The 26749-nt window shown below is 39.2% G+C and overlaps 2 protein-coding genes and 1 long non-coding RNA gene across 3 annotated transcripts; 1 reads left to right on the top strand and 2 right to left on the bottom strand.

Annotated features, from left to right (window-relative positions):
• Positions 1-3622: 3622 nt before the first annotated feature.
• On the top strand, positions 3623-9251 carry nsrp1 (nuclear speckle splicing regulatory protein 1). Its single transcript, XM_084373842.1, has 7 exons — positions 3623-3699; positions 4924-5014; positions 5221-5277; positions 5381-5509; positions 5613-5820; positions 7015-7117; positions 7213-9251. The coding sequence occupies exons 1-7, from the start codon at positions 3680-3682 to the stop codon at positions 8078-8080; spliced, it is 1476 nt and encodes a 491-aa protein (XP_084229968.1). The 5' UTR covers positions 3623-3679; the 3' UTR covers positions 8081-9251.
• Positions 9252-9312: 61 nt separating this feature from the next.
• Positions 9313-15738, bottom strand: LOC311268907 (calpain-1 catalytic subunit-like). The gene is made up of 22 exons (XM_084372855.1): positions 15690-15738; positions 15340-15591; positions 15161-15248; positions 14961-15076; positions 14733-14866; positions 14443-14635; positions 14297-14371; positions 14120-14205; positions 13891-13962; positions 13105-13262; positions 12830-12987; positions 12667-12678; positions 12348-12550; positions 11744-11831; positions 11581-11664; positions 11409-11466; positions 11237-11298; positions 11018-11086; positions 10831-10909; positions 10592-10705; positions 10338-10390; positions 9313-9500 (listed from the first exon to the last, which is right to left on the bottom strand). The coding sequence occupies exons 2-22, from the start codon at positions 15577-15579 to the stop codon at positions 9474-9476; spliced, it is 2169 nt and encodes a 722-aa protein (XP_084228981.1). The 5' UTR covers positions 15580-15591; positions 15690-15738; the 3' UTR covers positions 9313-9473.
• Positions 15739-23550: 7812 nt separating this feature from the next.
• Positions 23551-26684, bottom strand: LOC311268887. Its single transcript, XR_014624027.1, has 10 exons — positions 26423-26684; positions 25930-25990; positions 25690-25734; positions 25379-25488; positions 25108-25178; positions 24610-24670; positions 24322-24406; positions 24046-24103; positions 23799-23855; positions 23551-23668 (listed from the first exon to the last, which is right to left on the bottom strand). It is a non-coding gene; the product is annotated as an uncharacterized lncRNA (long non-coding RNA).
• Between the last annotated feature and the right edge of the window lie 65 nt (positions 26685-26749).

The raw sequence follows: 26749 nt of genomic DNA, 5'->3' as shown, positions 1-26749 counted from the left end.
CATTAGCTCGTCAGCTCAGTTACCTTTGCAGACTGGGAGCTCAGAGTACCGGGGGAGTGTTGGTATTTACGCTGCTAGCATAAGAGCTTTGGACCAGGACAGGGTGGGGCTAGTTGGTTAGCATGCTAACTTAGATATCTCCGCAACACAATACACAGATGTCATAATGTTAAAACTGTTATTTTGTTTACATTCTGTTGAGAATTTTTAAAAATGTTTTCAGCTAAGATTTTACATATTGCACCTTTAATAAGCCCAGAGATATAATATGATATGGTATGATAAGATAAGATAAGATAAGATAAGATATAATACGATAAGATAAGATAAGTGAATTGTTGAATGCCAAGTACTTTTTCAGTATTTTTTTAAGATGAGTTAAATCACTTGAATTAAGGTCATGCCAGTTCCTTAGTAATTTTCTTAATCTCTTAGACATACACTTTTCTCAAGTAATTAAATCTGCTTGAATCAAATCAAACTTCAGTTCAAGTCACATGATTCAATATTTTATGGTTGGGTCAGCCTCAAGAGGTGTGTCATCTGTGGGCACTATACAAGAAACTGAAGAAAAGTAGCCTAACTTGTAGGTTGTTTGTTGGTGTATAGGCTCCTGTATCTGTATAGTGTGCATATTTTTTTCTTTTGTTTAAGAGAGTCTTAACTGTGGTACTCCAAGGTAAAGCTACAGCGGAGAAAGTGGCCTGTCCTCAGAGTGTTTATCGAGCCTGGAGTCATAAGTTCTTCTGTGCACATAGTGTATGAGCTTCTGTGAAGTGGGTGCAGTACTGACGAAGTCAAAACATCAGGTGATATTTGATGATTCCTGAGGTGTAGCCTGCCTGTCTGAACCTGTACTGCAACACTGTTATCTTCACTGCCTGTGGGCCCAGTTCAGGCATAGCAGCAACCATAGCCTGTCCACACACTCAAACGTGAAGTGTGTGTCATCAGCAAGTGTACCATAGCCCAGGAACCACTATCATTAAAGCTGGTGGACAACCTGGTTTCCTTCCCCCGTCCTCCTACAGATAAATGCCTAATAATCAGACTGAACTGCCAAAAATTACAGATGTGAGCACTGACTCAGAAACAACACATGATAATTCAAATATTTCACCGTATTTGCTTTCTTATTTCTAGATCATTACAAGAAAATAAAGAAAAAATATATCTCATTCATTGGTTACAGAAAAGTATTTGTGCAATCCCTTTAAATTTTTTTTACCAACATCACTGTTTGTAGTGTCTGTCTATCCCTCCATCCATTCATCCATCCATCAGGCAGCTTTGGTCGTTCTGTTTGTACCAGAGGGATTAGCAGCGAGGCCAGAGATGAGATGAGATGGAGATTACGACAGAGATAATGGTGTTTGGATTTAGAGTCACTCAGAGGAGGCAGTGGGAATGCAAAGCTGCAGCCTTAATCACAGGTGAGCCATGTGCTCTCTGATCTGATTTGAGAGAATGACTTACCACAGGTTTAGAGCAGAGCAGCTGACAGCAATGAACATAACAACTGACAGGCAGCAGCCACATACTGTCGGTGTTGGTTTCCCTCTTCAGTAAGAATAGCAGACTCACTTGCACCTTTCATCACAGTTAATCTTTTAAAGAAGCACTTCGTGTCATTGACTTTCCACAAAGTGATGAGCCCCTGTCAGCCTATTGCAATTTTCATAATAAATCCACGATCCTCTATATCTGTGGTAAAGCACTTTGCTGCTGGATCTGGGATCACATGAATAGAATAGAAATAGATTTATCGTCAGCTTAGGTTTCTGGTCATTGTGGCGATATACAATAGACAACTAGTTCCAGACTTGGAGGTCAGGACTGTTTCAATTGCACATAAGATGAACTTAACACAGGAGGATTACCAGGACAGGAAATATGAAAATCTAAATTCTACTACACAAAATTATGCATATTTGATGTCCTTTATATTCTGATTTACTTTTTTGTTTTCGAATACTGTTTGACCTCACCAATCCTCTAAATGCTATTCAAATTATAACCAGTATATAGGGGAAGATCCTTTTTTGATTGATCAGCTCAAAACTCATAGATGTGTATCCTGTGCTGAGGGGTGCCTGTATGGTACCCCTCATGTTTGGTATTAAGGGATCAGTTCACCCAGAAATGAAAATTCACGTATTATCTACACACCCGCATTCCGATGAAAAGTTGGGTGAAGTTTCATAGTTCACAAAACATTCATGGAGCTTCTCAGCAAAACAGCGTTACAGTGTTCTCCAAGATAACTGAAGTAGATGGGGACTTGTTTAAAACGTAAAAAACAACTGAAAAATAAACAAAACATTTAATGGCTCCGTACAGCTCCTCGGACCTAATCCAAGTCTCCAGGAGTCCCCAGATCCAGAAGTGATTTTAAAAAACAATTTCAAATCAATTTGGGATTTTGAACTTCCAGACACTTATGCCAGATGAGCATAGAGCCATTACATGTTTTAAAACAAGTCCCCATTTACTTCTGTTGTTTAGGAAAATGCTGCAACGCTGTTTTGCTGCAACGCTCCAGAAATGTTTTGTGGACTATGAAACTTCATCTGACTTTCAAATCGGCATGGGTGTAAGAGGATGATAACTGAATGTTAATTTTTGGGCAAACTTACCCTTTAAGGGGTCACAAGCAAAAAAATAAAAGTTGTAATGTATTGTAGGCAATGCATTGGTCAGTTTGTACACTTGAAGCATGTCTAGTCTTTTATAATAATAATTAGTTCCTTAGAAGACTGTGTCAATCAAACTCCATTATATTCATGAACAGAGTTTTAAGTTAACCCATGACTGTCAGGACAATCCATCCAATAGTTGTTGAGATTTGTTTAGAGTTTGTTCGTCACCACAGAGCAGTAAAGTTATTGTTTATAATTGTTTGGAGACATGTCACAGCTGATGTGGCTCTAATTCAGTGTTTAGTGTCATCTCGTTCTCCCTTAACAGGAGTCAGTCATTTCTGAGCACCGCATTCATTTTCTACAACAGCAGGAAAATGAAAAACATGTGGTGTTGCTGTCATAAATTCAACACCATCATGAGATACATAATGTAGATCCTGAATGCAACACAAGTTAAATTTCCATATTTTTAAGAACATTTTTGTCATTTGTATTCAGGTGAATTCTATTATAGGCTAATTAAAGTTTATCTCATAGATGTGTCACTACTCTAGTGGAGAAGGGTGGACATTTATTCCTCTGCATTGAATCATGAATGACTGATCAGTGAGTTACACTTTAGAGCAATTTCGCCATCTATTGGTGGCAGGCCTAATCTTAATAAATACAGCATCTCTTCTATTTTAATGTTTATAAAGTTGGCACAGGGACCTATGGTTATACGCCTTCTATGTAAATGTTTTCTGAAGGCGCAAGTATTTCACAAATCAGCACATTAATTACATTTTGCTCTTAATGGTCACTTGTTTTTTTTCTGACAATGGAAGTCCGCACATTCGATACAGGCTGATCAATCGATATAGTGAATGAAAGCAAATAAACCACCGATATATTATATTATACTACAAATATCATCCACCTGTTTGTATCCATATGACATAATATTTTATTCAATTTTCTACTTCTGTCTATTTAGGATTTACGAGTTAAAATATTGTGTCGAAAGTGTCGCGCTCGTTCACGGTCGGCAGAGAAAGATGGCGCTCCCTACAAAACAGTGAGTTGCAAACATGCTAACGCGATTATGATAGTGTGTGATTAACATTAAAAGACACGTGTTTTACTTGTTTGGGGTTATAGTTTGAGTCGTAACAAAGAGCTTAAACTACTGTAGCAGCTGTAGTGTAGCGGCTCAGGGTTATTTATAGGAAACGGGGGCTCGCCCGTTGGTGTTCATGCTGCTAGTTAACGACATGCTAACGCTATGCTAACCTCGCCTATCAACCATAGTTAGCTACGTTAGCAAAAATAGGGTCCGTTTGTTCACATGCCACTTATCTATCAACTACTGCTTCATTTTACGAGAAACGCTGCAGCATTTCTTTATATTTTTGCCTTACCAAATACACTCTGTCAGGGTTAGTGTATTAAACTTTAATAGCTAGTGTTTGCCATTCAAACTGGATTGAATTTGATAGATGTTAAGCCATTTTGTTTCACTTTTTGGTGCAAAGCTTATTGCACTATTAAAATTGCTCTTAACTTGTATTTGCAGCAAGTCACCTGTCTAATCAACACGTTAATGACTGTTTAAACATCTATCAAATATGTCTGCTCTTGCTCCCTGGGGTAGTTGAAATAGTTACCTCTTTGCAAGTTGCTACAAATTGTGTTGTATTTTTGTAGATAAATGCTATTGATACCATCATTCAAAAGACATGGGAATGTTTGCAAATGTCAGAGACAAATATCCAACCATCACTAATGTACTCTAAAGGAGCACTATGTAGTTTTGGAACCGAAATTCAAACTCTGAGCTTCAATATTTACAATATTAATGAGGTAATAATACAAAATCAGAAGTATTTATTTTTTCCATAACTGAATGAACAAGCTGTTGTCAAAGGAGAATAAGGTCCCCAGAACACTGTTTGAAGCTAGAAAGGTGGCAGGGTCCGCCAAATATAAACAAAGTAAAACAATATGAAACTGCGTTGTCCTTTTAAGGTCAGTTTGTTTGTTCAGACATGAAATTAAGATATTTCTCTTCTAATTAAAATGTCTTCCCCAAAACTACAAAGTGTACCTTTTTAATGTAATTTGCTGTTCATTCAAATGGCTGCTTTGGTTTTGGTGTCAGATGTAAAGCATTTGCATTTGTCCCAGTAGAGACTCCCGTTTCCTGATGAATTGGGGCTTGTGAAAGCTTTCCATGTGAAATGCATGTACAGATTTCTTGCAGGATTGAGTTAAAGAAGCCTTGTCTGCTTGTTGTCCTCAGGTACGGGCTGATCTTGCCACAGAAGAAAGGAGCATCAAAGACCGCTGTCTTGCAGAAACCCTCAGTGTTTGGGGATGACTCGGATGATGAGGTGGGTAAACTTTTGGATTTGTTAAGAGCAGCAGGGCAACATACTGCTGCTATTACTTTGGTAATCACTGCAAATGAAACAAGTGTTTGCACTCTAATGGAAACCAAAAATATTTGTACAAGAAAAAAGTTTATTCAAGTGTCGAATGACATTTTATGAGAATTCTGTCCAAATACACTGAATATGTTTTATATTTTGTTTCTCAGACCTCAGTTGGGGAGAGTCTGCAGAGAGAAGCTGTTAAGAAGAAGATGATGAAGCAGGTGAGAGGAAGAATAAAAGACTTACGAATACACAAATACAGTCATTCCGCTGTGATTGACCTCTCTCTGTTTTTTCCATTTTTTTATCCCTCTCTGTCTAAAGACACGTTTGGAGATGCAGAAGGCCCTGGAAGAGGACAGCACTGTATATGACTATGATGCTGTGTATGATGACATTCAAAACCAGAGACTTGAGAACAACAAAAAAGTTCTGCATGGCGCTGACAAAAGGGTAATCATGTTTATGCTGAACATGTCTATAGCTGCATTTGACGACACTGGGGTTTTAAGAGTGATCTGATTATTCTTTTTCTTTTGTCCATGTCTCTTTACAGCCAAAGTATATCCACCAGCTAATGAGAGCAGTTGAGGACCGAAAGAAAGAACAAGAACGAAGGGAAGAGAGGAAGATCCAGAAGGAGAGGGAGGCAGAGGGAGAGAAGTTTGCCGATAAAGACGCTTACGTTACCTCCGCCTACAAGCAAAAACTGCTGGAGCAGAAGGAGGAAGAAGAGAGAGAGAAGAGGGAGGCACAGATTGAAGGTTAGACTGTACAAATATTTATGTGTGTATAATGGATATGGCAAGATTTTGAGCTCCAGATGTTTCAAACGACATGAATGTATCTTAAAGCCACTTCTTGTAATCGCTAAGCAATCTGGATATTGTAAAAAACAAGTTGAAAATTGCCTACATAGATGAAAGCAGCAGATCAGGCTCCTTTTGCCCTTTTGTGGTTGATGGACGGTAAATACAAATTCCGAGGTGTTTGCCATTTTAATATCATAAAATAAGAATACTGTATTGCTTTTTAACCACTAAAACCATAAATCCTAGCCAGGTAAATATTTATGTTATGTCTTTGCTGATCAATGATTGGTGACATTATATGGAAAAGAAATTAAGAAATAGTGGTTGGCGAGTGTCATTACAGTCAGCTTCTGTTTATGTGGACAAGCCTGACACTACAACTACCTAAATGAATATCTACTGTACTAATTACATCGCTGAGGCGAAGCAGAACTGCCGTCTCTATTTTGACAGCTGGTTGTGGTTAATGTGTGACCTGTTACTATGAGCCTTGAGAAGTAAAAAAAACACTTTGGTGTTAGCCCCACTTCCTGCATAACCTACGCCATTAACAAGGTTGATTTTTAACAATAAAAGAACTTCTGCTCTCAGCGATCTTTTGAATGGACAGACTGTTAAACTCCATTGTAAAAGCAGGTGTTTTATTGTTTTCACAGTAAAAACTTTAGGTACACCATGACTTACTCTTTTCTGATTCACTATCATCTACAGACACAATTAGCACACGTCATACACTCAGCGACATCATTAACTAACCTATGATGAAGTGTTTGCTAAAGGCATTTATATATTGACTGCCCAGGTCTCACAGTTTACCTTTTTAGTCCTTTTTACAGATAGTTTTTTTTCTTTTTATTGCTTGATAGTACTACTAGCCTTTTCAATTTGGCGCATGTTTTAACCCAAAACAGGGCCATGGTCATTCTGCTGACAGGACACAGACCTATGCCTGCTCTCATCTTTGAACTTTCAAATATTTTAGTAGTGGAAGAAAAAGTTCCTTCACTTCCTTCAATAAATGTTGTTGTGCCGATTATGATTGAAGAACCATCTTCTCCTCCTTGAAGAGATAGTCTTAAAATGTTGTGTAAAAATGGCATTTTATGTGAAACAATCTCATTATTATGCTGAATTATTTTTGTGTAGCTGCTTTGGACGTGAAGAAACAAAAAGACATGAGCGGCTTCTACCGGCACCTGCTGAATCAGACTGTTGGAGAGGAGGCGATACCAGATCGCTCAGCAAACAAGTCAGTCACAGCTCTGCATTACTTTCTCATCTTTAACCACTTTTTAACATCCATTCTGAGCCTTCAATTGTATCTGTCTCTTTCTGCCTCCACAGAACTCAACCCTCAAAAGTCTCAAAAGACACAGAGAGGACTTCACCTGTTCCTTCATCTACGTCCCATGATAACATCCCAAGTTCGTGCAGTGACAATGAGGAGGGGCAGGAGCAGAAGTCTGGGTTTAGTAAGCCTGCGATCGGCTCTGCACACTCAAAACGACAGTACAGACAGAGGTCGCCCTCATCGGGGAGTGGTGAGGAGAAGGAGAAAGAGAGGGAGAGAGACAGACATAAGAAGAGCCACAGAGATCACGACAGAGACAGAGGGAGGGACAGAGACAGAGATAGAGATAGAGATAGAGATAGAGACCGAAACAGGGGAAGGGAAAGGGATGACAGACACGGAGGAAGAAGAGACGACAGGGATAGAAGGAAAGACAGAGACCGAGGCAGAGACGATGACAGAAGCAGAGGCAGGGGGGATACAGAGAGGGAAGACAGGCACGGGAAGAGGGAGAGGAGCCCCAAAGAAAGAGAGAGGGACAAGAATGGAGAAAGAGAGAAGAGGAGGAATTCGGATGAAGACAAGCGGAAGGACAAAGATCGGGAAGAAGAGAAGGAGAAGAGGAAGGAACCAGAGAAGGAGACTGTAGCAGTAAAGAAGGAAGAGAAAGATCCAGAAAAGAAGGAAGAGAAAGATCCAGAAAAGAAGGAAGAGAAAGATCCAGAAAAGAATGAAGAAAGTCAGGAAAAAGAGGAGGAGCAGAGACAGGAAGGCGGGGACAAAGAGGAAACGGAGGAGAAGGCGAACAAGTTTGCAAAGCGCAGCACGGATCAGACTGTGACTTCGGCAAGAGACCGGTACATGGCCAGACAGATGGCACGCTCTGCCTCTAAGACGTATATAGAGAAGGAAGAGGACTGAGCTCACATCCCTGAACTGCACACAACCTCAACCTTGTCTCGATTTAGAGGACAAGGCTAATGTCATTTGATGTATTCCTTTTTTTTTCTTCTTCTTCTTCAACAAATCCCATGAAAAGGAGGAGACCAACAGTCAAATCATTTTTAGCTTTCTTAAACGAAACAAAAAAAATAGATGATTGACTTCTTTGCCATTCCCAGAAGACGAGTTTGCCTTTGTGTTTTTTCTGGTGTGTCACGTTCGACTTACAGCAGCATGTAGGCCAGTGGCAGTGTCATGGTGGTTACTTTTTGTTATATCCTAACTTCAGTCTCTTTTCAAACTCTTTGCCTGCTCAACTATCTTCGTGCACTACTTAAACAGAGACCCATTGAATCTGTGATGTCGACGACCGGAGTTGGAGCTGATACCATGATTACTGCAGTCATTTGACTTGGGAACAAATGCTGTTTGTAGACTTTCCCATTGAAGACAAAAGCCAGATCTTAGAGGACGCTATTGGGTTTTTTGCCCAGTGTGTAAGAGGTAGTAGTTGCTTCTCCAATCAATACCCTGTTTCCAAAGTCCATTGGTTCCTACAGAAGATGTGAATCATTAAAAATGTTTATTCTTTTGCAAATGCTCCTCAAATAGGTGTAAATAGTACGCTTGTTAGGGACTATTTTGTGTGGACAACAGTCGAGCTCTGTGGCACAGAAGACTATCTCAGGCTTTGGCTGCAAAAACAATATTTGTTAGTAGGATCGATGGCTTGTTGAGTTTAGTCTTTTCATGGGATTTGTGAAGATAAGAAAAATATTGAATTTTGCCAACCTCATCCTCCACCATTAACTCCACCACACACTGCAGTGGACAGATTCAAACAGTAGAGCGTGCTCATGGTCTACGGTGACGAAAGAGAGACCTGGATAATACTTTTTTGGACTTGAATAGGTGGAATTTTGATTTATCTTTGTGAAATAAAAAGGCTGACTTGTAAATATGAATATTGAGCCTCTTGTGACATCACATCAAGGAATAAGTGTAAATAGGAAACGTTATCTTATTGGCTAATTAGTAAGTTGGACGAGGGGAATGAGGCATCGATGTTGTGTTTGATCACTTTTGTTGAGGTTTTGTATCCTTCCTGATGTAGTCAGTGACAAGTTAATAAAATCATTTCTGGTCCACAGTTCTTCTGTTGCTTCCTGTTTGTTTGGTGTTAAAATGTGTGCAAGAATCAAGATTCCAGCTCATAATTCAGAAGATAATGTTTATTCAACAAGGATTATTTGATCACACATGTTTGTGATGTTTTCCTGCTTTACAGGAAGACATCAGTTTTAAAAGAAGCAGTGTGTGATTGCAGGAATCCTGTCTTGTGTGTCTCCTGTGCTCCTGTGTCAACGTTGGTCTAGTTGTACATGAAGACGGTGGACCACTGAAACCAAAGAAAAGTAGAATTGTTAGTATCTTTAATGCTTTTAATGACTCATTTCTGCACAGAAAGGGCCACACATTAACTCAAGGACTGTACTTTGTCCATTTTATGCTAACTTTACACTGCTACAACCCCTTACTTCAGAGGGAAATATTGTATTTTGTACTCCGATACATTTATTCGACAGCTTTAGCTAAAAGTTTTGTTGAGTGTTATAGATAAATCAACCCAACAGTAAAATTCTGTTTATACGTGAATGCATCAATAAGCAAATAATATATAACAGTCACAAGGGCCTTTACTTTGGTAAAAGGGAAAGACATCCGTTGAAATAGTACTTGAGAAAAAGTCTTAAAATAACTGTAAAAAAGTTACATAAAAGAACAATTCAAGAATACTCAATTACTCTGGGAAAAACAACCAGATGAACTCACAAACAAAAACAACACGAAGCCTAACATCATGCTGGATTATTCACACAGTTTATATCAGGGTAATTGTGAATATCGCAATATTGTGACGCCCCTGTCCGAAGTATCTGATATTAGATGTACTTAAGTGTTAAACGTTGCTTAAGTAAAAGTAAATGATTGTATTTACATGTATGCAGTACACAGTATAAAATGTAGAATATGACACGACCGGTATCTGGCCAATTATCGAATCAGGTATGCGCTTTTTTCTGATTATCTGAATTAGTGTGTATTTATTGGACTGCCAATAAAATGGATTAATTTAAAAATGAGCCGCTTTGGCTCTGATGCAGCAATCTGCAAAGTAACTAGCAACTTAGAGAAGAATACATCAATAAGTGGCATTAAGTGGAAATAGAGTCACCTCGTCCAAGGTCATGTGAATGATTCCGTCTGATGACTTGTCATTGAAAACATCTGCAAAGAAAGCAAACAACAAATGTCTCATTTAATGATGCAACATAAGCCGTATTTTGAAATTGAGAAATAATATATAAGCTCTGATTCTGTGCCCAGTTTGAGTTTGCTCAGATTGAAGGATTTGTCTTCAGCCAGAACAAATAAAAGCCTAATTCCTCAAAACAGGATTGTGGTTTTGAAAGTAAAGTATCCACTCACTTGACATCTTGTTCAGGCGCACCATGAGAGTGATGAAGCTCTCCAAGGAGATGTATGAGTAGCCTGAATAGCGGAACATCATCAGCTGCACCATGCCATCGTCGGTGTCCAGTCCTGGTTCAGACACAATTACTCTGGTTATGAATGCGAATATGAAGCATGTTCACCTTTCTTGTATCAATATAAGATTATTATTAACTTGATATAAGGTTAAACTTTAAACAGATAAATAGTGGTACCTGCGGCCTCGATTGCCTTCCTGAGCTCATAGTCAGACAGGGATCCACTGTTGTTCAAATCTGAGCGCTGGAAGAGTTTCTGCAAGAAAAATTCAACGACATTTAAAAAACACTTCAAACATGTTTGTCTGTTTTTTTTATTATTGGCCTCACATTAAAGACAAATTCGTCTGTTTTGCTGCTTTACCTGGTATTCATTAATCTTCTTCCAGAGAGACGAGAATTCAGAGAAGGACGTCGCCCTCCGTCGGTCGGTCTTTGCATGTTAAGTGTGTCTCACCAAAAGCAGATGAAAAACAAATTAACTCCTGAATCAGAATGTTGTGATTTCATTTAGGATAATTAAGGGGGATTTCTACATAAGAAAAACAAAGTTAAACATGAAAACTTTTCATTTTTAGGATACATCCACCATAGCCATCATGCTCCTGCAGGTGTCCAAACCAAAGTGAAAGCCGCTCGAGGTTCCTGCAAACGGTAGACAGAGACGATAAGGGAAGAAGATTCTGAGTCTTCATTCACAACAAATTCATCCAGATTTTGAGTGTTATGAAAGCTGATGATATGAATCATCCCACCGTGAGGGAAGTTGTTATTCAGGAGCTTCTGGAGCTGTCTGGCGCTCAGCTCGTCTTTCTGACAACACACACAGAAACAACAAAAACTGTGATCGATTGATATCAGAAAGAAATCAGAAATGGAGGGTGGAGAAGATTTAAAGAACAGGTAAAATCAAGACAAATAGCACACCTGATCAGCGTAGCGCTTGAATATAGAACGGATTGGATCCCTTTCTGTGGTCTCATTCTTCTTGTCATCGTCTTTGCCAGGAATCTAAAGTTCACAAGTTAATGGATCAGACATAAAACTGGCAAACAATACCTCCTCGAAACTACATTCTTCGTATTCGTACCTCTGGAAGGGTCAAGTCCTCGTCATCGTGGTCATCGTGGTCATCATGGTCATCATGGTCATCATCATCGTCGTGTCCATCGTGGGGGCTGGATGCAAAGGAGAATTTGTTCAAAAAAACCTGCTCACTGTTTTAAGCAAAACAGGTATTTTAAGCCAAAGTGGATCTTTTCCTAACCTTAACCTCACCTCTTAAACCTCACCACACCAAAAGCAGTGTTGTGAGATAAAAATTGAAAATTGAACCTAAAGAAACGCAAAGTTGCAACATCATGTATCATTAACTTTCAACATATCCACGCCAACATTTATTCTGGCGACTAGGTTTGCAAAATGATTTTTAAAAAATGTTTTCCTACAAATAGCAAACACAGTGGCATCAGTTGCTAAAAAACACCACGTACAATTTTTCTAGTAGAATGATAACTCAGCTTATAAAACCAAAAAAACAAACCATGACACCAACTATCCTTAAAGATAGCTTTGACCCTGATCAGCTGTTGAAAGCGCTGGTATCAGTTGCCCGTTACGAATGAGCAATCCATGTTTTGGAATAAATGTCCCTATTGGTATTTCCACTATGTCAAATATCACTAGGTCCTCACCTGATCTTAGCCTCAGCCTTGGAGTAGACAGAGAGGACGAAGTCTGCGTTTACGTATGGCTTCATGGTGGAGGGGACGATCACGTACTCTCCAGGCTGCAGACTGTGATGCTCGATCAGATCCCTTTCCTGGGTGTAAGTCTGTGTCTGCTTAAGGGGCCTGTTTCTCCTAAAGAAGTTGCGCCTCAGGCGTCCTTGTGGTGTCTGGAAAGAAAGTTTGATGAAATTGCTTTCTGGGCATCAAATTGCATTATTCAGGTTATTAATTAAATGTGGAATTAGCTTTTTGTGCACAGGTGGAGAGTGATATTTGCTCTTACCCCTGGTGGAACCTGTTGGCAGTGAAATGAGAAGATGAATGTCAGTATACCGGTTTCAAATCAGTGGTTCAATGGTTCAGGTTAAATAGATTTTCATACTTACTAATACAATTTTTTATCATTCAATCAGAGTTATTTTTTAACCAAAATTCAGGATGCAAACCTTGAAGAGCGTGAGTCCAATCGGGTCAGATCTTGTCCGGTTGCGATGCTGCTGCTTAGGTTTCTGCATCAGAGACAGCATGACATTTTTGTCTTTGACCTCCTCCTCGTTTATTATAGACACCTGGATGCGATACTGAGGATTCGTCGCAAAGGTAGCTACAGGTGACATAAACAACATAAACAATGCATATGATAAATCAAATCAGGAAAAAGACACAGCGAACATCTCGTCTTGAAGTTATAATTTAGGGTAAAAGAATGAATTTGGCTCACATTGAGACACGTTGCCGCCTGCAGATCTCCCGGCCACCCAGCTGCCTTCGTAAATCATGCATTTCCACTGGCAGGTGAGATCTCCGTCAATAAAGTTAGGGTTCTCGCAGCAGATGGACAATATGATGAAATAGTGACAGAAGTCCTCCAACGCCATCCTGGCAGATGAAGACAGGCACAGAGAGAGAGATAAAAAAACATTTAAGTGGCAACCATTTAGTTTTTGCAAAAATGTTGCTGTCTACATCCACACTGAAGAGGAGAGACAAATACATGGCTTTTAGTTCTACTGTATTCAAACTTCATCCATGAGGAATAAAATGTTTGTTCTTGTTTATTCATTGCCAGGCCTCACTCTTTAAAGGTGCCCAGTTTAGTGTTTTACCGCTATTTGCGCTGTTCAGCAATGTTTGTATGACACTGAGGTGGTGACACACCAGGACAGGTAACAGTGTGCCAACTGCAGGTTAGCAAACATGTACGTATGTAAACAGTGTATGTTTCAAATTATTACACAAACTGACTTTACAAGTATTTATGAGGAAGGAGGTAAATTCATCACATTTGTCAGGCCTCAGAGCCACAGCCGCCCCCCAATCGCGGGTATTATGATATTAAAAACTATTTTCTTTTTTTATAAATGTATTATTTACTGACCTTAGGTGGCCAACCCAAGATGTTCAGTGTCCCCCCCCCTTACAAATGTTCTGTAGGCGCCCCTGCTCAAAGCTTGTGAAACACTGACTGTTAACACAGCTGTGTTTCTACTTTCTATAGTCAAATTACCAAAACTCTCCATCGTTGCGGTCTGAACGCTTCTCCCGGTCCTCTGGGCTCACCCTGTCCCACATATCCGACCTGAGCTCAAGAGGAAAATAAGTTAATGACAGAATTCAACAATTTGAATTCTTTTTTTTTTTTTTCATTCACTTTAAAACAATCAATCTTCAGTTGCACGGTCAACTTTAATGCTATAACATGCAGCTATGGGTGGATGTATGATAAGTTTAAGTACTTGTCGCTCCACTTTCCGTTCCACTCTGTTCTGCCCCAAGGGTTCATGACTCGCACCAGCTTCACTTCGCGGCCGTTATAATCCACCTAAAGATAAAATTATCAGTTGATGAATGAGCCAATACCGAATTATCCCTGACAAAATCTTGCTTCTTATTTGAACCCTTCTCCTATTTACCGTTGTGACTGCTGTGACAGAATAGGCATGAGCATCCACCAATCCAGTGTGTGCCACAGTGTTCACCAGCGTATCCTGAAACAGACAAATCAGTCACATCACCCCACAGAGGTTGGTTTCTAAAATGTTTTCTATTGCTATCTTACCCCCTTCTGGGCCGTTCCGCAGCAAATCATGGAGTTGCACCCGGTGGCTCTGCTCAGTGAAAGCCACAGCTCTTCATCGTGGCCTGAGGTGTGGTTCTCCCTGAGTTCATAGGTCATGTGCACACCTCCGCTGAAATCCTTGCAGGCCTCTGATGGCAAGCCAGCGTTCATGTCTGCGTATGAACCACACACTCTGAGGTAGACAGATAAAAAGACATTTGCCAGATTAAGAGTTTAGCTAATCTAGATTTGGATGTCTTGAGTTGGGTGTTTTAGAGAGTTGTGCATACTTGGCGTATGCTTTCTCCAGGAGAGGAACCCAGAACTCGTTCCCACTTTTGGCGTGCACAGACAGTAATTTCTTGTCGATTGTTGGCAGGTGGTCGTCAATAACAACATCCACCCACTTGCCAAACCTCCAGAACTGAAAGAGGAAGGGCGAGTAAGAATTGCAAGTCAGCCGAGGGCAAGAATGTGTTGTGAAAGTATTGTTTTAACACATTATGATGTGTCTTTACCCTGAAGTGAAAGATCCCCGAATAGTTCTTGAAGGATTGGTCCATCGGCACGACTTGCACCATCAGGCTTTTGTGGAATGTCAGTGCGGAAATTGCAGCCAGGAACCAGCAGTTACCTTGTAAATAACAAAAATAAATACTTTTCTCAAGCACTGCGACATAGTTCAAATTGTCACCTAAGCAAGGTTGTTGTTGCTTACCAACATTGCCTTGACCAAAGTCAAACCTCGAGGCTCCCTTGGTACAGAAAACCGGCTCACTGTTGTTGTTTTGTGCCTTCAGGATGTCCTGAAGAAAACAACAAAGGAAATAAATCAGATGTATGAGCATGTTCAAAAATACAGAGAAAGGAAAAAGGAAGGAAAACAAAGTATTTTACAGCTGGACGAAGCCACTCCACTTGGGCTTCACGCCAGCTGCTCAGATCAGGCAGGTCACCCAGAGATTGGTTGTTCGGTGGGAAGGTGTTGTCCACAAACAGTCTGCGTCTGCGGAGGCAGTTATCTTTCAGCTGGGCGTAGTCTTGGTTGTTGTACTTGGCGGGGTTGGTGCGGCTCCCCTCGCTGCCATCTTGGTAGCGCAGGTTGATGATGGAGGTGCAGTGTCCAGATTCAGGCATGTTGACGAGACTCTGAGAAACAAGAAGAAAGACAAAAAAAAGAGAGTTTAGAATCTCATCTGAGATGAAGCTGCTCTATCCAGACTTCGTAGATGGACGAGGATAAACACCTGCAAGACAGCTGCAACCAACCTGCTTCTTTACAAGAGAGGTGACTTGGAAGTGCCAAGTCTGGTCTGTGCAGCGGACTGTATATGACTTATATACACACTGGGTTGCATAAGTCAGGAGTCAGACCCTCCCACCTGAAGGTATTTAAAACCCTGAGGTGACAGAGGGCCGGGATGTTTGTTGCTGAGAAAGTTTTTTTTTTTCATATAACTCATCACCTCCACTAAAGCGTGACCAGACAGTTACCTGTCATGTCACGTCTGGTCCGCTAAAACTCCACACGGTTTCTTGACCTCATGTGAGATTAACATAATTCAGATTTTTCTGTCATTTTTATGTATCTGTATTGTATCATAGTTCTGAAGGTCCCCTCCATACTGATTAGGCTACATCACGGAGAAAATGACAACAAATCCTCCCTTTAACCTTGAATGTTAATTTATACTCTCTGGTTTCCCTTCTGCTTCTGGTGCTTACATTTGAATTAACTTGTTGGTCTTATGTCTGATGGTCTGTTAAGTAAACATGAACGTGGGTGAACATACAGCGTGTTCATGTAATTTTTTAAACTGAAAGAATTTTGTTTTCGATGAGGATGAGATCAGTGAGACCTGCCCCCGGCGAAGCAGGTGTCATAGCACTGTCACGTGCGGAAAAAAAACGACAGGATGTTTTAGGAGAGTGAAAATATTTACGAAAAAAATGAAAATGATGAAAGTATTCAATGCCCAGGGTAACTTTAAATCACACACTCTGCATGCATGCCATAAAACATGCACAGGGGTTGGACATAATAATAGCAACACAAAAAACTTAAGAAAGTGTTTTAAGTATAACCAAAGTGTTGAATTGTCATATAAGATACAAAAATGTACCATTAGAGCCTTCATTAAAAAGTACGCTGTAAAAAATAAATATTTTACATATGTATAAATACAGATTTTTTTCAGTATTTTCAAAACAAGAGACTATATCTATAATGTAAGGGAAAATCACCATTTCAAATAAATCCGCTAAGATTTTAAATCTCCTTTAAATATCCTTATAAAAACAGTGTTCACTGTAAAAACCCAAGACAGATATTCAATGTTGAATCATTTTTAATATTTTAGTGTCATTTTAGGGGAACATTTGACATTTTCAAACCTTTTTTTTTTTTTTATTTACTTTTTTCAGTATGGTATTGCTTTAGTATTGCACTGTAGAAACATCAATGTTTCTGCCACTTTCAAGCCTATTGCACCAAACCATGTATCACGAATAGGAAGAAGCAAGTCAGCGGGACGCAGAGCGTGTGAACATATAAGTACCAAAGTCACTGTATACTGTACCTGCTGACAATAATTCACTCAACATTTTTTTTTTTACACTAGATTCTTTTACCTCCCCCTCTGAGGTTTACAGTAACCCTCGGGACAAAATGGGTCTTGACAGATAGCTCTCTGACAGCTTCATAAGTTCATCTGTATTTGCATACACAGTAAATATAAGGAATTGTTCCATAAAGCAGAGTCAGCACAGGAAGTACAGATTTAAAGAATAAGGTATCAGTGTAAATCAATCCACAAAAACACAAGACAAGAGGAAAGCAATATAAGTTAACAATTCCTATAATGTGTAGTAGTGAAAATGAAAAGGTGGAAAAAACTAAAATGAGCCATGAATATAAAAAACAAACAGGTGTTCGTGATTTATAGACATGTCACGATATGGGACCATTTTTAATTGGACCAAGGTTGTAATCACAACGTACTGAGGAGAAACGAGCTTCTTTATTTTCTTTCTGACTTGGGGGGCATATCTTTCAACATACCATGCTCAGAGACACTACATGGACTTACTGTAATGTATGTAAAGGTGTAAGATGCCCTTGGGACAAAAGATGTCTACAGAAGACATATATGTCTGACAACTTCAGGTATACGGTTCATATTTGCTGTGCACTGTGCTATATGCAAATAATCATAAGGAACTGTTCCACAGAGTCAACAAAGGAAGTAAATCAGCATATCAGTCCACAAAAACACTGGACGAGGGCAAGATTCAGGCAAAAGTTATGCAACAATAGAGAAAAACTATTATCTGTAGAAGTGAAAATAAAAAAGGTGGAGAAAACCTTTCGTGCAAACATTTTTTAATACCTTATGCCTACAAGGAAAATGTAGTGGGCGGTGCCGTTACAGTTTCCAGGCTGTAAAACAAGCCTCTCTTTGACATGTTCTGGCATAATGATCATGTGTGCAGCAGTGGAATGGAGTCAACCTGTACTCAAGTACAAATTTAAGGGACTTGAGTCTTTTCTGCTCATGCCACTTTATACTTATCTCCACTACTAAGTGAACAATATTTGCAAAAATGTTAAATCAAATCTCAGCTGCTGTATCTGTTGTTTAGCACAGTCCAGCTTTGCATGGCATGATATCCTCACAGCTACCATACTGCACACGCCTCACAATCAACTGTAAAACCCATCACGATATTCTGTAACTCGACAATAAATATCATGGCCAAAATCCCAATGAGACTGACCATTACTACATCTTGGAGAAAACGTATGTTCAGCTTGAAAAGCTTGGTAACTATTCTACCCTAAAGCTTAATTTACATGTACGCATGGTGATGCTCCTCTCCATTTTAATGAATTTGTTACAAGACAACAGCACTTCAGTGGAGTTTGCACGCGGCCTCAATAAACGGCAGTTATTGCATTGCAATTTCCCAAACCTCATTTGGACGATCAGTTTTATCTGCTAAAGGAGAAAACCTTTTGTTGATGATTTGTTTTCTCCATTTGCTGGTGATTGTTTTCGCTCCTGTGTTTATGATTTTTGTTGTGTTTGTTTTTGTAATACTAATTTGGACCGCAATGGGCTGAAGTGCAACACTACCCCATGGTCTCAATGGGACTGAAAGCATTAAATGTCTTCTTAATAGTTTTAATTTCTCTGTGCACACTAAACACAATTTAGCAGGCTAGGTAACATTCCTGACATTTAAAAAAAAAAGAAAAGAAAACAGAAGAATTCACTCGGTTTCACCCATGAAAACTTTTCATGTGTTTTCAGAGATTATATTCACCACTTCTCACGTTAAAAACACTGGAAAGAAAAGAAAATAGATCAGACTTCACACATCACAAGAAAAAAACAAAATTTCCCCATGTGCCCCTCAGGGCTTCTGTATAAATCCTGGCTGAAGGAGAAACAACATTATTCTTACATATATTACATGTGGGCTCTGAAAACTTTCCCTGTTACCAGAATTTTTACAAACCAAACAAACAACATGAAAGTAGAAAATAATCTCCAGATTAATCAATGACGAAAATAATCACTGAATGCAGTTCTGTACAAAATGTTCACAAATCAGCTTCATCTCATAATAAAATTCTGCTTTTACATGAATCCATGACTGTTAATAATGTAATGAAAGAGTAACGGTCACAAGGGACATTCTTCTGCATGGAGTACTTTGACTTTCAAAAACATTTTCCTGATCATACTACACATTTTTACTTAATTTTCATTTAACAGGATTTTTACCTGTATTTTTAAAGTGTGGTATCAGTGCCTACTGTAGTAAAGGATCCACCACTGTATGTTTCTGACACACAGACAAGTCATGACACGGAAAATGACATATATGTTTTCTGTTTTTTCTGCGTTTGATGTTTCCTTGTGGTTAAAATCACAAGCATACCATGAAGTGACAGACGCTTCTTTTTTCTCCGCAGACATGTCAGCTCATATCTTCAGACAGACTTTGTATGAGAGATTATGGACTTAACTTTGCCTCTGCGAAGGCATGAGGTGCCCCTGCTACAAATTACTGCTCAACAAGACCTAAACACGGGATGCCTGAAACAAGCTTTTTATTATGAACCTGTGCATAACTTGCATCGTGTTTTCACATTGATTGCATAAAGTGGAACATGGAGTGGAAGAAGGAGTAATTAAAGATTCAGGAAGATTTTGATTTTGATTGTTGCTCAAACTAAAGATTTCATTACTCAACCTTAAAACATTATAATGTGCAGTATTTAGAAGTAAGTTTATTCACAGGTGCCATCAATTTCTTCCAGCTTTACTTCCTACGTGTGCCAATTCCTGAGTCACCCTCCTCATAATCCATGAGGCCTTTAATAGCAGAAAGCAGGAATGTGAAAGTGATGCAGTTGATTTAAAGGAACCTGAATAACTGGTTTTATACTCACACATTTTGGCAAAATAAGAAGTAACAAAGAAGTCAATTAAAGAGTACACAGTGAAAAGACGATACTGGCTCCAACATAAGCTGCATAAACCTACTGTCAAACACGCCGAGAGATAATCACCACCTCTGCACACACAGTATATTTACTTACTCACCTACAGGGACATTCAAGCTGGTTACGAAAGCACTCAGCTCTCACGTAGGTGCCATATTTAGACTGGTTCAAACAGGTGAAACTTCCCTCTAAGAGCACCTGTCAATTAATGTTTTGTGTCACACTTTGTTATTTAAGTAGGCATGCAGTGCACACAAAGGAAAGGTGTGAAAACGAAACATAGTGAGCATATAATAAAAGCAATTGTGTCATTATCTTGAAGTCATTCCTTATTGTTTCCTTTAAACCGTAACAATAATTCGCAAGGAGTGAATAGATGGATGGATGTAATAAACCACAGCAACACTTACTGCATCTGTGGCTTTGTGCATTACATTACTCTTACACATCTTCATGAAATGTCTCAAGTTATTGTGAAACAAACAAAACGCAGAAGAAAAACTGTATGAAAATGGTGAGCTATGTATAAAACTTCAGTTTTCTTCACTTTCACACTGTGATTAGGAAGAAGGATGCCATCAGTGGAGCAGAATGTGAAGATATAAGCACCCGTGTCACTGTTTCTGCTCAAACCTGCTGCAGGAACAATGCGTGCTCTGTCAGTAATCCTGACGATGACAAGAAAAGTGTCTGTTCCTTGTCTTCAGCATACTATAAACACAATTTTACAAAGTCTGCTGCTTGAAAAAGCATTTCTGCAGTTTGACTTTTTGCACCATCTGCACATCTGACACTCACATTCGCTTCCTACTTGGGTCTTGTGCTTACATTTACAGAGAATAATCATGCACTCTCCTGGCTACTAACTGTGTAACTCAGTCCCTCTTTTCACTTAAGTCTAAGAGTGTTTTTGTACCTGTCACAGTACATGGAGTACAAGAACAGCAGTTTTAACAACTTCTGACCCATTGATCAGGGACAATACTGCACTGACATGCATATGAAATGACTTTACATGAATACACGGCTTGGCTACAGATCAATTATAAGATCGCTTCCTTTACATTTCCACATCAACAGACAGATTTATTAGTAATGAACAGCTTTAAGTGGTGCTAAACCATATCTATTATCATAAATCATGTGGTTGGTGCCTTTGCAGAATCCGCTTGGATGCGAACCAAACACACATTTTTAGGCAGGCTTGGTCCCGTCGTTTGGTTCTGCACCAGGGTTTGATCGACAGCTTTCACACCAGCAAAAACAAACTGCACCAAATTAAACACTTGAGGTGTGAGCGCACCCGAAGAGTGTGTCCTGGAGCGGGGAGGACAGGAGATGCCCTTCGTGTGTCTGCAAAGAAAATAATGGGACATTTTCTTTAATTTATGCAGTAGATTATAATCATAATTTGTAGTTGTTAAACATCATGAGGTGATATTTTACTTTGCTGTGTTATTCTTCACTAAACTCTTCAGAGGGGGTTTAGTGTCAGGGATCTGTTGTTTTGCTTCACCAGAACTCTCCATAATTTCTCACTTTCAGACAACGGTCCTCATTGCTTACAATATCCTGCAATTCAGACCTGTTAACAAGTCAGATCTGTTCATTTAAACAATAAAATACTTCGAAGGACAAGACAATAGGTCTGTGATCTCAACAACACTATAAATCCAAAAGCATGCAGACACTAATTATTGGTTTCTTCTTCCTCAGCGACGCCTGTTGATACCAGGTGCATTAAATCAAGCTAATGACCCACAATCTCCACTGAGAAACACGCATTCTTGACAAGGGCGTGCTGAGAGAAAGCCCTTTCCTCTCTCAACATGATTATGTTTGTGCATAAAGCGATGTCCATAAAGAGATTGATGTGACAGAAGTTCACTCGGCTGCCTCAACACCAAAACAATGAGTTAAAAGAGGCTAAAACACCCCACAGAGCTGATTTATTTATATGTTAATTATTTTGTTTCTGTCTTCACATCTTAATATGATTTATTTTGAAATGATGTCTCTATCCCTCAGTAACAGGTCTGAGTCTTCAGTGTTAACTAATTACTAACTAGTGTCATTTTTCTGACTTAGTTCTCCGGCTGGAGTCAGTCTGACTGACCTCATCTCCCATGACCTTGCAACAAAAGCATCTAGATGAAATTTCAGTGTACGGTGTGCATTAATCATCATATACTGAACTTAGCATACGCTATCTCTAGCAGATCTGACAAGGGTTACTGCATGATGGCAACAAGCCGTCGATGACATCCAGCCAAAATTCTAAGAGAAAAGAGGTGTTGAAGTTAAAGTTGGAAGTCTTCAGACTTGTTTTGTTTACTGACGGAAAATTGACCTTTACCTTAAAGTGAAATTTCTCTGCATAGATCCAAAGTCAGCACTTAGTCTTAGCACTAGTCATCAGCAACAACTTCTGAAGGGTCTGCGCTCCAATAGATGAAAGAAACTAGCAATTGTCTGAAGGAAACCATAAAGCCCATTGTACTAGTTTAATTACATAATGGTAATCCTGCCTACTTTGGAATGAGACTTTACCTGTTATAAGTTTGCAAAACAACATGTCTTGTTTGAAGTCCCATAACAAATTATGTCAAAAAGGTGAGACATTTGGATAACCTCACAAAAAGATAGTTTGCTTGTTTTAAAAAGATTCAAATGTCCCTGCATGGACAGGTTAACTTGTGTGTCGAGGTTTGCTGGGAAGAAAGTTTCAAAGTTTATATTTCCTCCCTTGATTGACATTTGTTTTGAGTAGGTTACACTCTTGGCCTTCAATTTTCAGTTTAAGGGCTTCCTTCAACTCAATCCTCAGAAATATCTTCACACTGCTGGATGTGTTGTCAGAGACCAGTTGTAATGCGTCTGATAAACAAAGTGTTTGTTGCTTTGAGGTAAAACTGACCTGGTGTTACCGTTATATTTGCTGAGTTCAAAGAATAAAAACAGAAGTTACTTGGGAAGTTAGAGTCCAGCAATTGCTTCAAAATAGTGTGCAGAAACAGGAATAAAATCATTTCGCAAATGTTTTCTGAAGATGGAAATGCATTCTCAATGTCCAGGGTGTTTTGAGACTGCCAGAACACTAAACTTTGTTTTCAAAAGCTCCACAGATCTGTAAAGCATAATTTCACCCTAAAATGAAGATTTACTCTGCTTAATACAGATGCAAACAAACATCTGTGCCGTCAACCTGTTTGAATACTTCACAGCTGCTGCCATTTGTAAACATAATCACCATGTTGCCTACACTAGTTGATAAATTCAGGACTTTCTATTTTCTAAATCTCTTTGGTATTGGTTGTACCAGAGACTCAATTCAAATGTTAAACTTGCCAAATTAAAAAAAGCAAAAAGGCCATAATAAATTACACTATGACAAGGGGGGCTGGGCAGGGACACACCCAGAACATTAGACAGGCCCTACATACAGGACTATAGCTAGATGTTTGATATTAACGCCAAGCTTCAGGGTCCATCCATACAGACCATCTACACTGGCGAAACCTTTGAATTTGATTTAATGATGGCTTTTTGTGTGTCATAGTGGAGGCTAAACAAGTAGTCACACCATGTTTTAATAGGTTTGGACACTTTATTACAATTATAGCAAACATTAAATCTTTTTACAATAATGCATTTCCAAATGACATGTTGACATCCATCTTCAGACCAGTGTCCACAAGTCCCTGGTGCCATCTGAAAGAGACGGATAAGTCTTGAAAAAAACCAAACAGCCTCCGAGTGATTAACAGTACAGATATTTGGTCCCCTTTTTTAAAAGGATGTCAATTTTGTCATTTTCAGATTAAAATGAATCATATCTTACCATATTGTAGTTTTGCAGGTATACCCAGGCAGAATCACTGCAATCACTGATCCAGAACTGAAGGTTAAAGAAAGGAGGAAGTTAGTCTCCAGATATTTCATGCATGTGTACTGTGTGATGCTGCCATCTAATGTTCAGAAAACCGATGATCACCACTGAACAATCTGCCGGTAATTCCAGCTGTTTCAGTTCATATTTCATCACAACACTGTTTACTGCCATTTCTGTACTACAGTTTAAAAGCTACCTGTAGGATTAATTCGACAGCAGACTTCATGGGCAGGAGCAGACTGGCAGGACGACACCTGTAATAAAAACAAAAATATAATGAGAAAAGAGATGCATTTTGAAAACCAGCCTTTTATAACAATAGCTTTAAAGACACTCAGAAAAGTGGATTAGAGACAATCGTCAGTTGTCGCATCGGACGGCACTTCCTATTCCAAGTTTTCATCACTGACAAAGCTGGTGAGATAAAAAGCTTTGACCATTTTAAAGATAAAGTACCTAAACATTAACTTACATGGTCCATTTCAGAAGCTGTAGCTACAGCTCCATCCAGTATGATTCACTTTCTTTGAAAAAAGTTCTTCAGTTACCAGCTCAACCTTGAGAAATCAGAAGAAAATTCAAAATTGTGAAAAACGAGCACTGATCAAGTTCATTGGGGAGCAAATGTTTTTGTAATCGTGTTCAGAAAACCAATGATCACCACTGAACAATCTGCCGGTAATTCCAGCTATATCAGTTTAAGTTTCATCACAACAGAAGCAGCCAGTAGACATTAGTATGACAGACGATGCAAACTCACCTGCAGGGAATTATTCATCTTCCGTTATCTAGCTTGGAGCATACGCAGAGCTGCGCGGCAACTTGTAAGAGAAGGAAATATGAGTGTTAGATAAGGCCGACTACATTACCTGACACAAAACACTTTCAGAAAAGTAAATGAGTTGTTGCATCCGAAGGCACTTCCTATTCCAGGTTATCACCAACAGTTTCTGTCTATTACCTCTGGGCAAATAAGCTTTTTAAACTCAAGATTGTACAAACTGAGTCAAAAGCACTTGTATTGAGGACTTTGCCATATTATTTTGCAAATTCAACATTAGATTAAATTATCCAAACTTTACTGATCTCTGGACAAAGAAGGCTTTGCTGTGAGCCAAGAACAAACTACATGATTTAAAGGCCGTTTTGACTTTAAAGGACAATGTAGTCTAACAGTTTTCATTGTATATGGTGAGAATAAAAGCTTTGACTATTCTAAAGATAAAGTACCTTTAAAAAAAAAAAAAAAAAAACTTACATTGACCATTTCAGAAGTTGTAGCTACAGCTGCACCCCGTAAGATGAAAGATCTTCAGTTACCAGCTCAACCTTGAGAAACGGAACAAAATTCAAAATTGTGAAACGCAAGCAATCATCAAGTTCAATGGAGAGCAGATATTTGTTATCCTATTCAGAAAACCAATGATCACCACTGAACAATCTGCCGGTAATTCCAGCTATATCAGTTTAAGTTTCATCACAACAGAAGCAGCCAGTAGACATTTGTATGAAAGACTATGCAAACTCACCTGCAGGAAATTATTCATCTTCTGTCAGTCGGTTGAGTTAGGAGCATAGGCAAGTCTGCACGGCAACTTGTAAGCGAAGGAAACATCTTATGGCAGCTGGTGTTTTCCAGCTAGGAGAAAACAAAGGTAAAAATTGATTAGTCATTTATTCTAATTCCTGTGAAGGCAACTACTTTCATCTAATGTTCAGAAAACCGAGAGTCACCACTGTACAATCTGCCGGTAATTCCAGCTGTTTCAGTTTATATTTCATCACTACATTTAATGGCTGTAACATTTTGAACCAAGCAGAAGTGCAATATGAAACCAACCTGAGTCTCTGCTTCATCATCTGGAATCAGCCCATTCTGACCCATCTTAAAAAGGAGAAAAACAATCTTCAATAAGACTTCTGTTTGAGGATTTAAGGATTAATGAATTGCAGTTTGAGGCTCAGAACAGTGAGTATGAAACATCGTCAGTTGTCGCATCAGACGGCACTTCCTATTCACAGTTTTCATCACTGACATTTGATTTGAGACATGTGATATTTAACCAAGAATGTTACTCACCTTTCATAGATATGGGACCCCATTGATCCAACATGCAATGAGGTGCCAGACACATGTCCACCTGAGGAACAGCAAGACATTCATGGTTAATAATCGAGCATTAATGCTTAGGACTACAGATCCATAATGGGCAATTACATGTGGAAATCACCATGTTGACTTTTCACAGCAGGCATTTTGGCTTGTCAAAGCAGGATCATCGTAGGTGTGAACCAACATTAAAGATGGCACCAATCCACTTAGTATCCCCGCATTTCTCGTCAGTGAGTGAGTCAGCATTAATACCAGAGCCCTGGAGGAAGTTCAGCTAAATAGAATGGATACCACTGCTAAAAACCTCCCCAGAAGTCAACCGCATCAATGGTTTACGTTTGACCACGTGGACACCAACACGTTTGGATAGATCATAGAATAGTTCAATGTCTGCCGTAAAAAAACAACAAAACACACTCTTGATAACCTAGGTCAAATGAAAGGAAACAACAAATCTCACCTTTTCCTTCGTCTTGGCCATTTTCAAGTGTGTCCCACGTGGCTGCTTGAGGCCCGTCAGGACAATGCTAACTTTACACTGTAGCTAGCAGGAATCACGTTTTACCCAAAGTCAAACACTAAAGCTGAACTAACTCGTTTAATAAAACGGCACTGAGGTCTTCTATTTAATGAGGACGCTTAACACGTTAAAAAATTATTGCCGAGGTCTTGCACAGCTGCAGCGCTCATCCAACAACTCAAAAGAGGCAGAGGTGTGGGTGACGAAGCTTTTTATACTCTGACCGTCGCAGGATTAATACGTCACTTCTTTGGTTTTTATGGCGCG

Source organism: Pagrus pagrus, assembly GCF_965226575.1.
Source record: "Pagrus pagrus genome assembly, chromosome: 14".
Taxonomy (NCBI): Eukaryota; Metazoa; Chordata; class Actinopteri; order Spariformes; family Sparidae; genus Pagrus; species Pagrus pagrus.
The sequence above is the reverse complement of the archived record's forward strand: the minus strand, read 5'-3'. Positions and strand labels throughout refer to the sequence as shown.

What these genes read in the sequence shown, in the direction of transcription:
- nsrp1 (XM_084373842.1), top strand. Translation starts at nt 3,680, where the DNA reads ATGGCGCTCCCTACAAAACA. An exon ending in GGGATGACTCGGATGATGAG is followed by an intron (nt 5,015 to 5,220) that starts GTGGGTAAACTT and finishes TTTGTTTCTCAG; the next exon opens with ACCTCAGTTGGGGAGAGTCT. An exon ending in TGCATGGCGCTGACAAAAGG is followed by an intron (nt 5,510 to 5,612) that starts GTAATCATGTTT and finishes GTCTCTTTACAG; the next exon opens with CCAAAGTATATCCACCAGCT.
- LOC311268907 (XM_084372855.1), bottom strand. Translation starts at nt 15,579, where the DNA reads ATGCCTGAATCTGGACACTGCACCTCCATCATCAACCTGCGCTACCAA. An exon ending in CGGGGATCTTTCACTTCAGG is followed by an intron (nt 14,867 to 14,960) that starts GTAAAGACACAT and finishes TTCCTCTTTCAG; the next exon opens with TTCTGGAGGTTTGGCAAGTG. An exon ending in AGGACTTGACCCTTCCAGAG is followed by an intron (nt 11,665 to 11,743) that starts GTACGAATACGA and finishes TGTGAACTTTAG; the next exon opens with ATTCCTGGCAAAGACGATGA.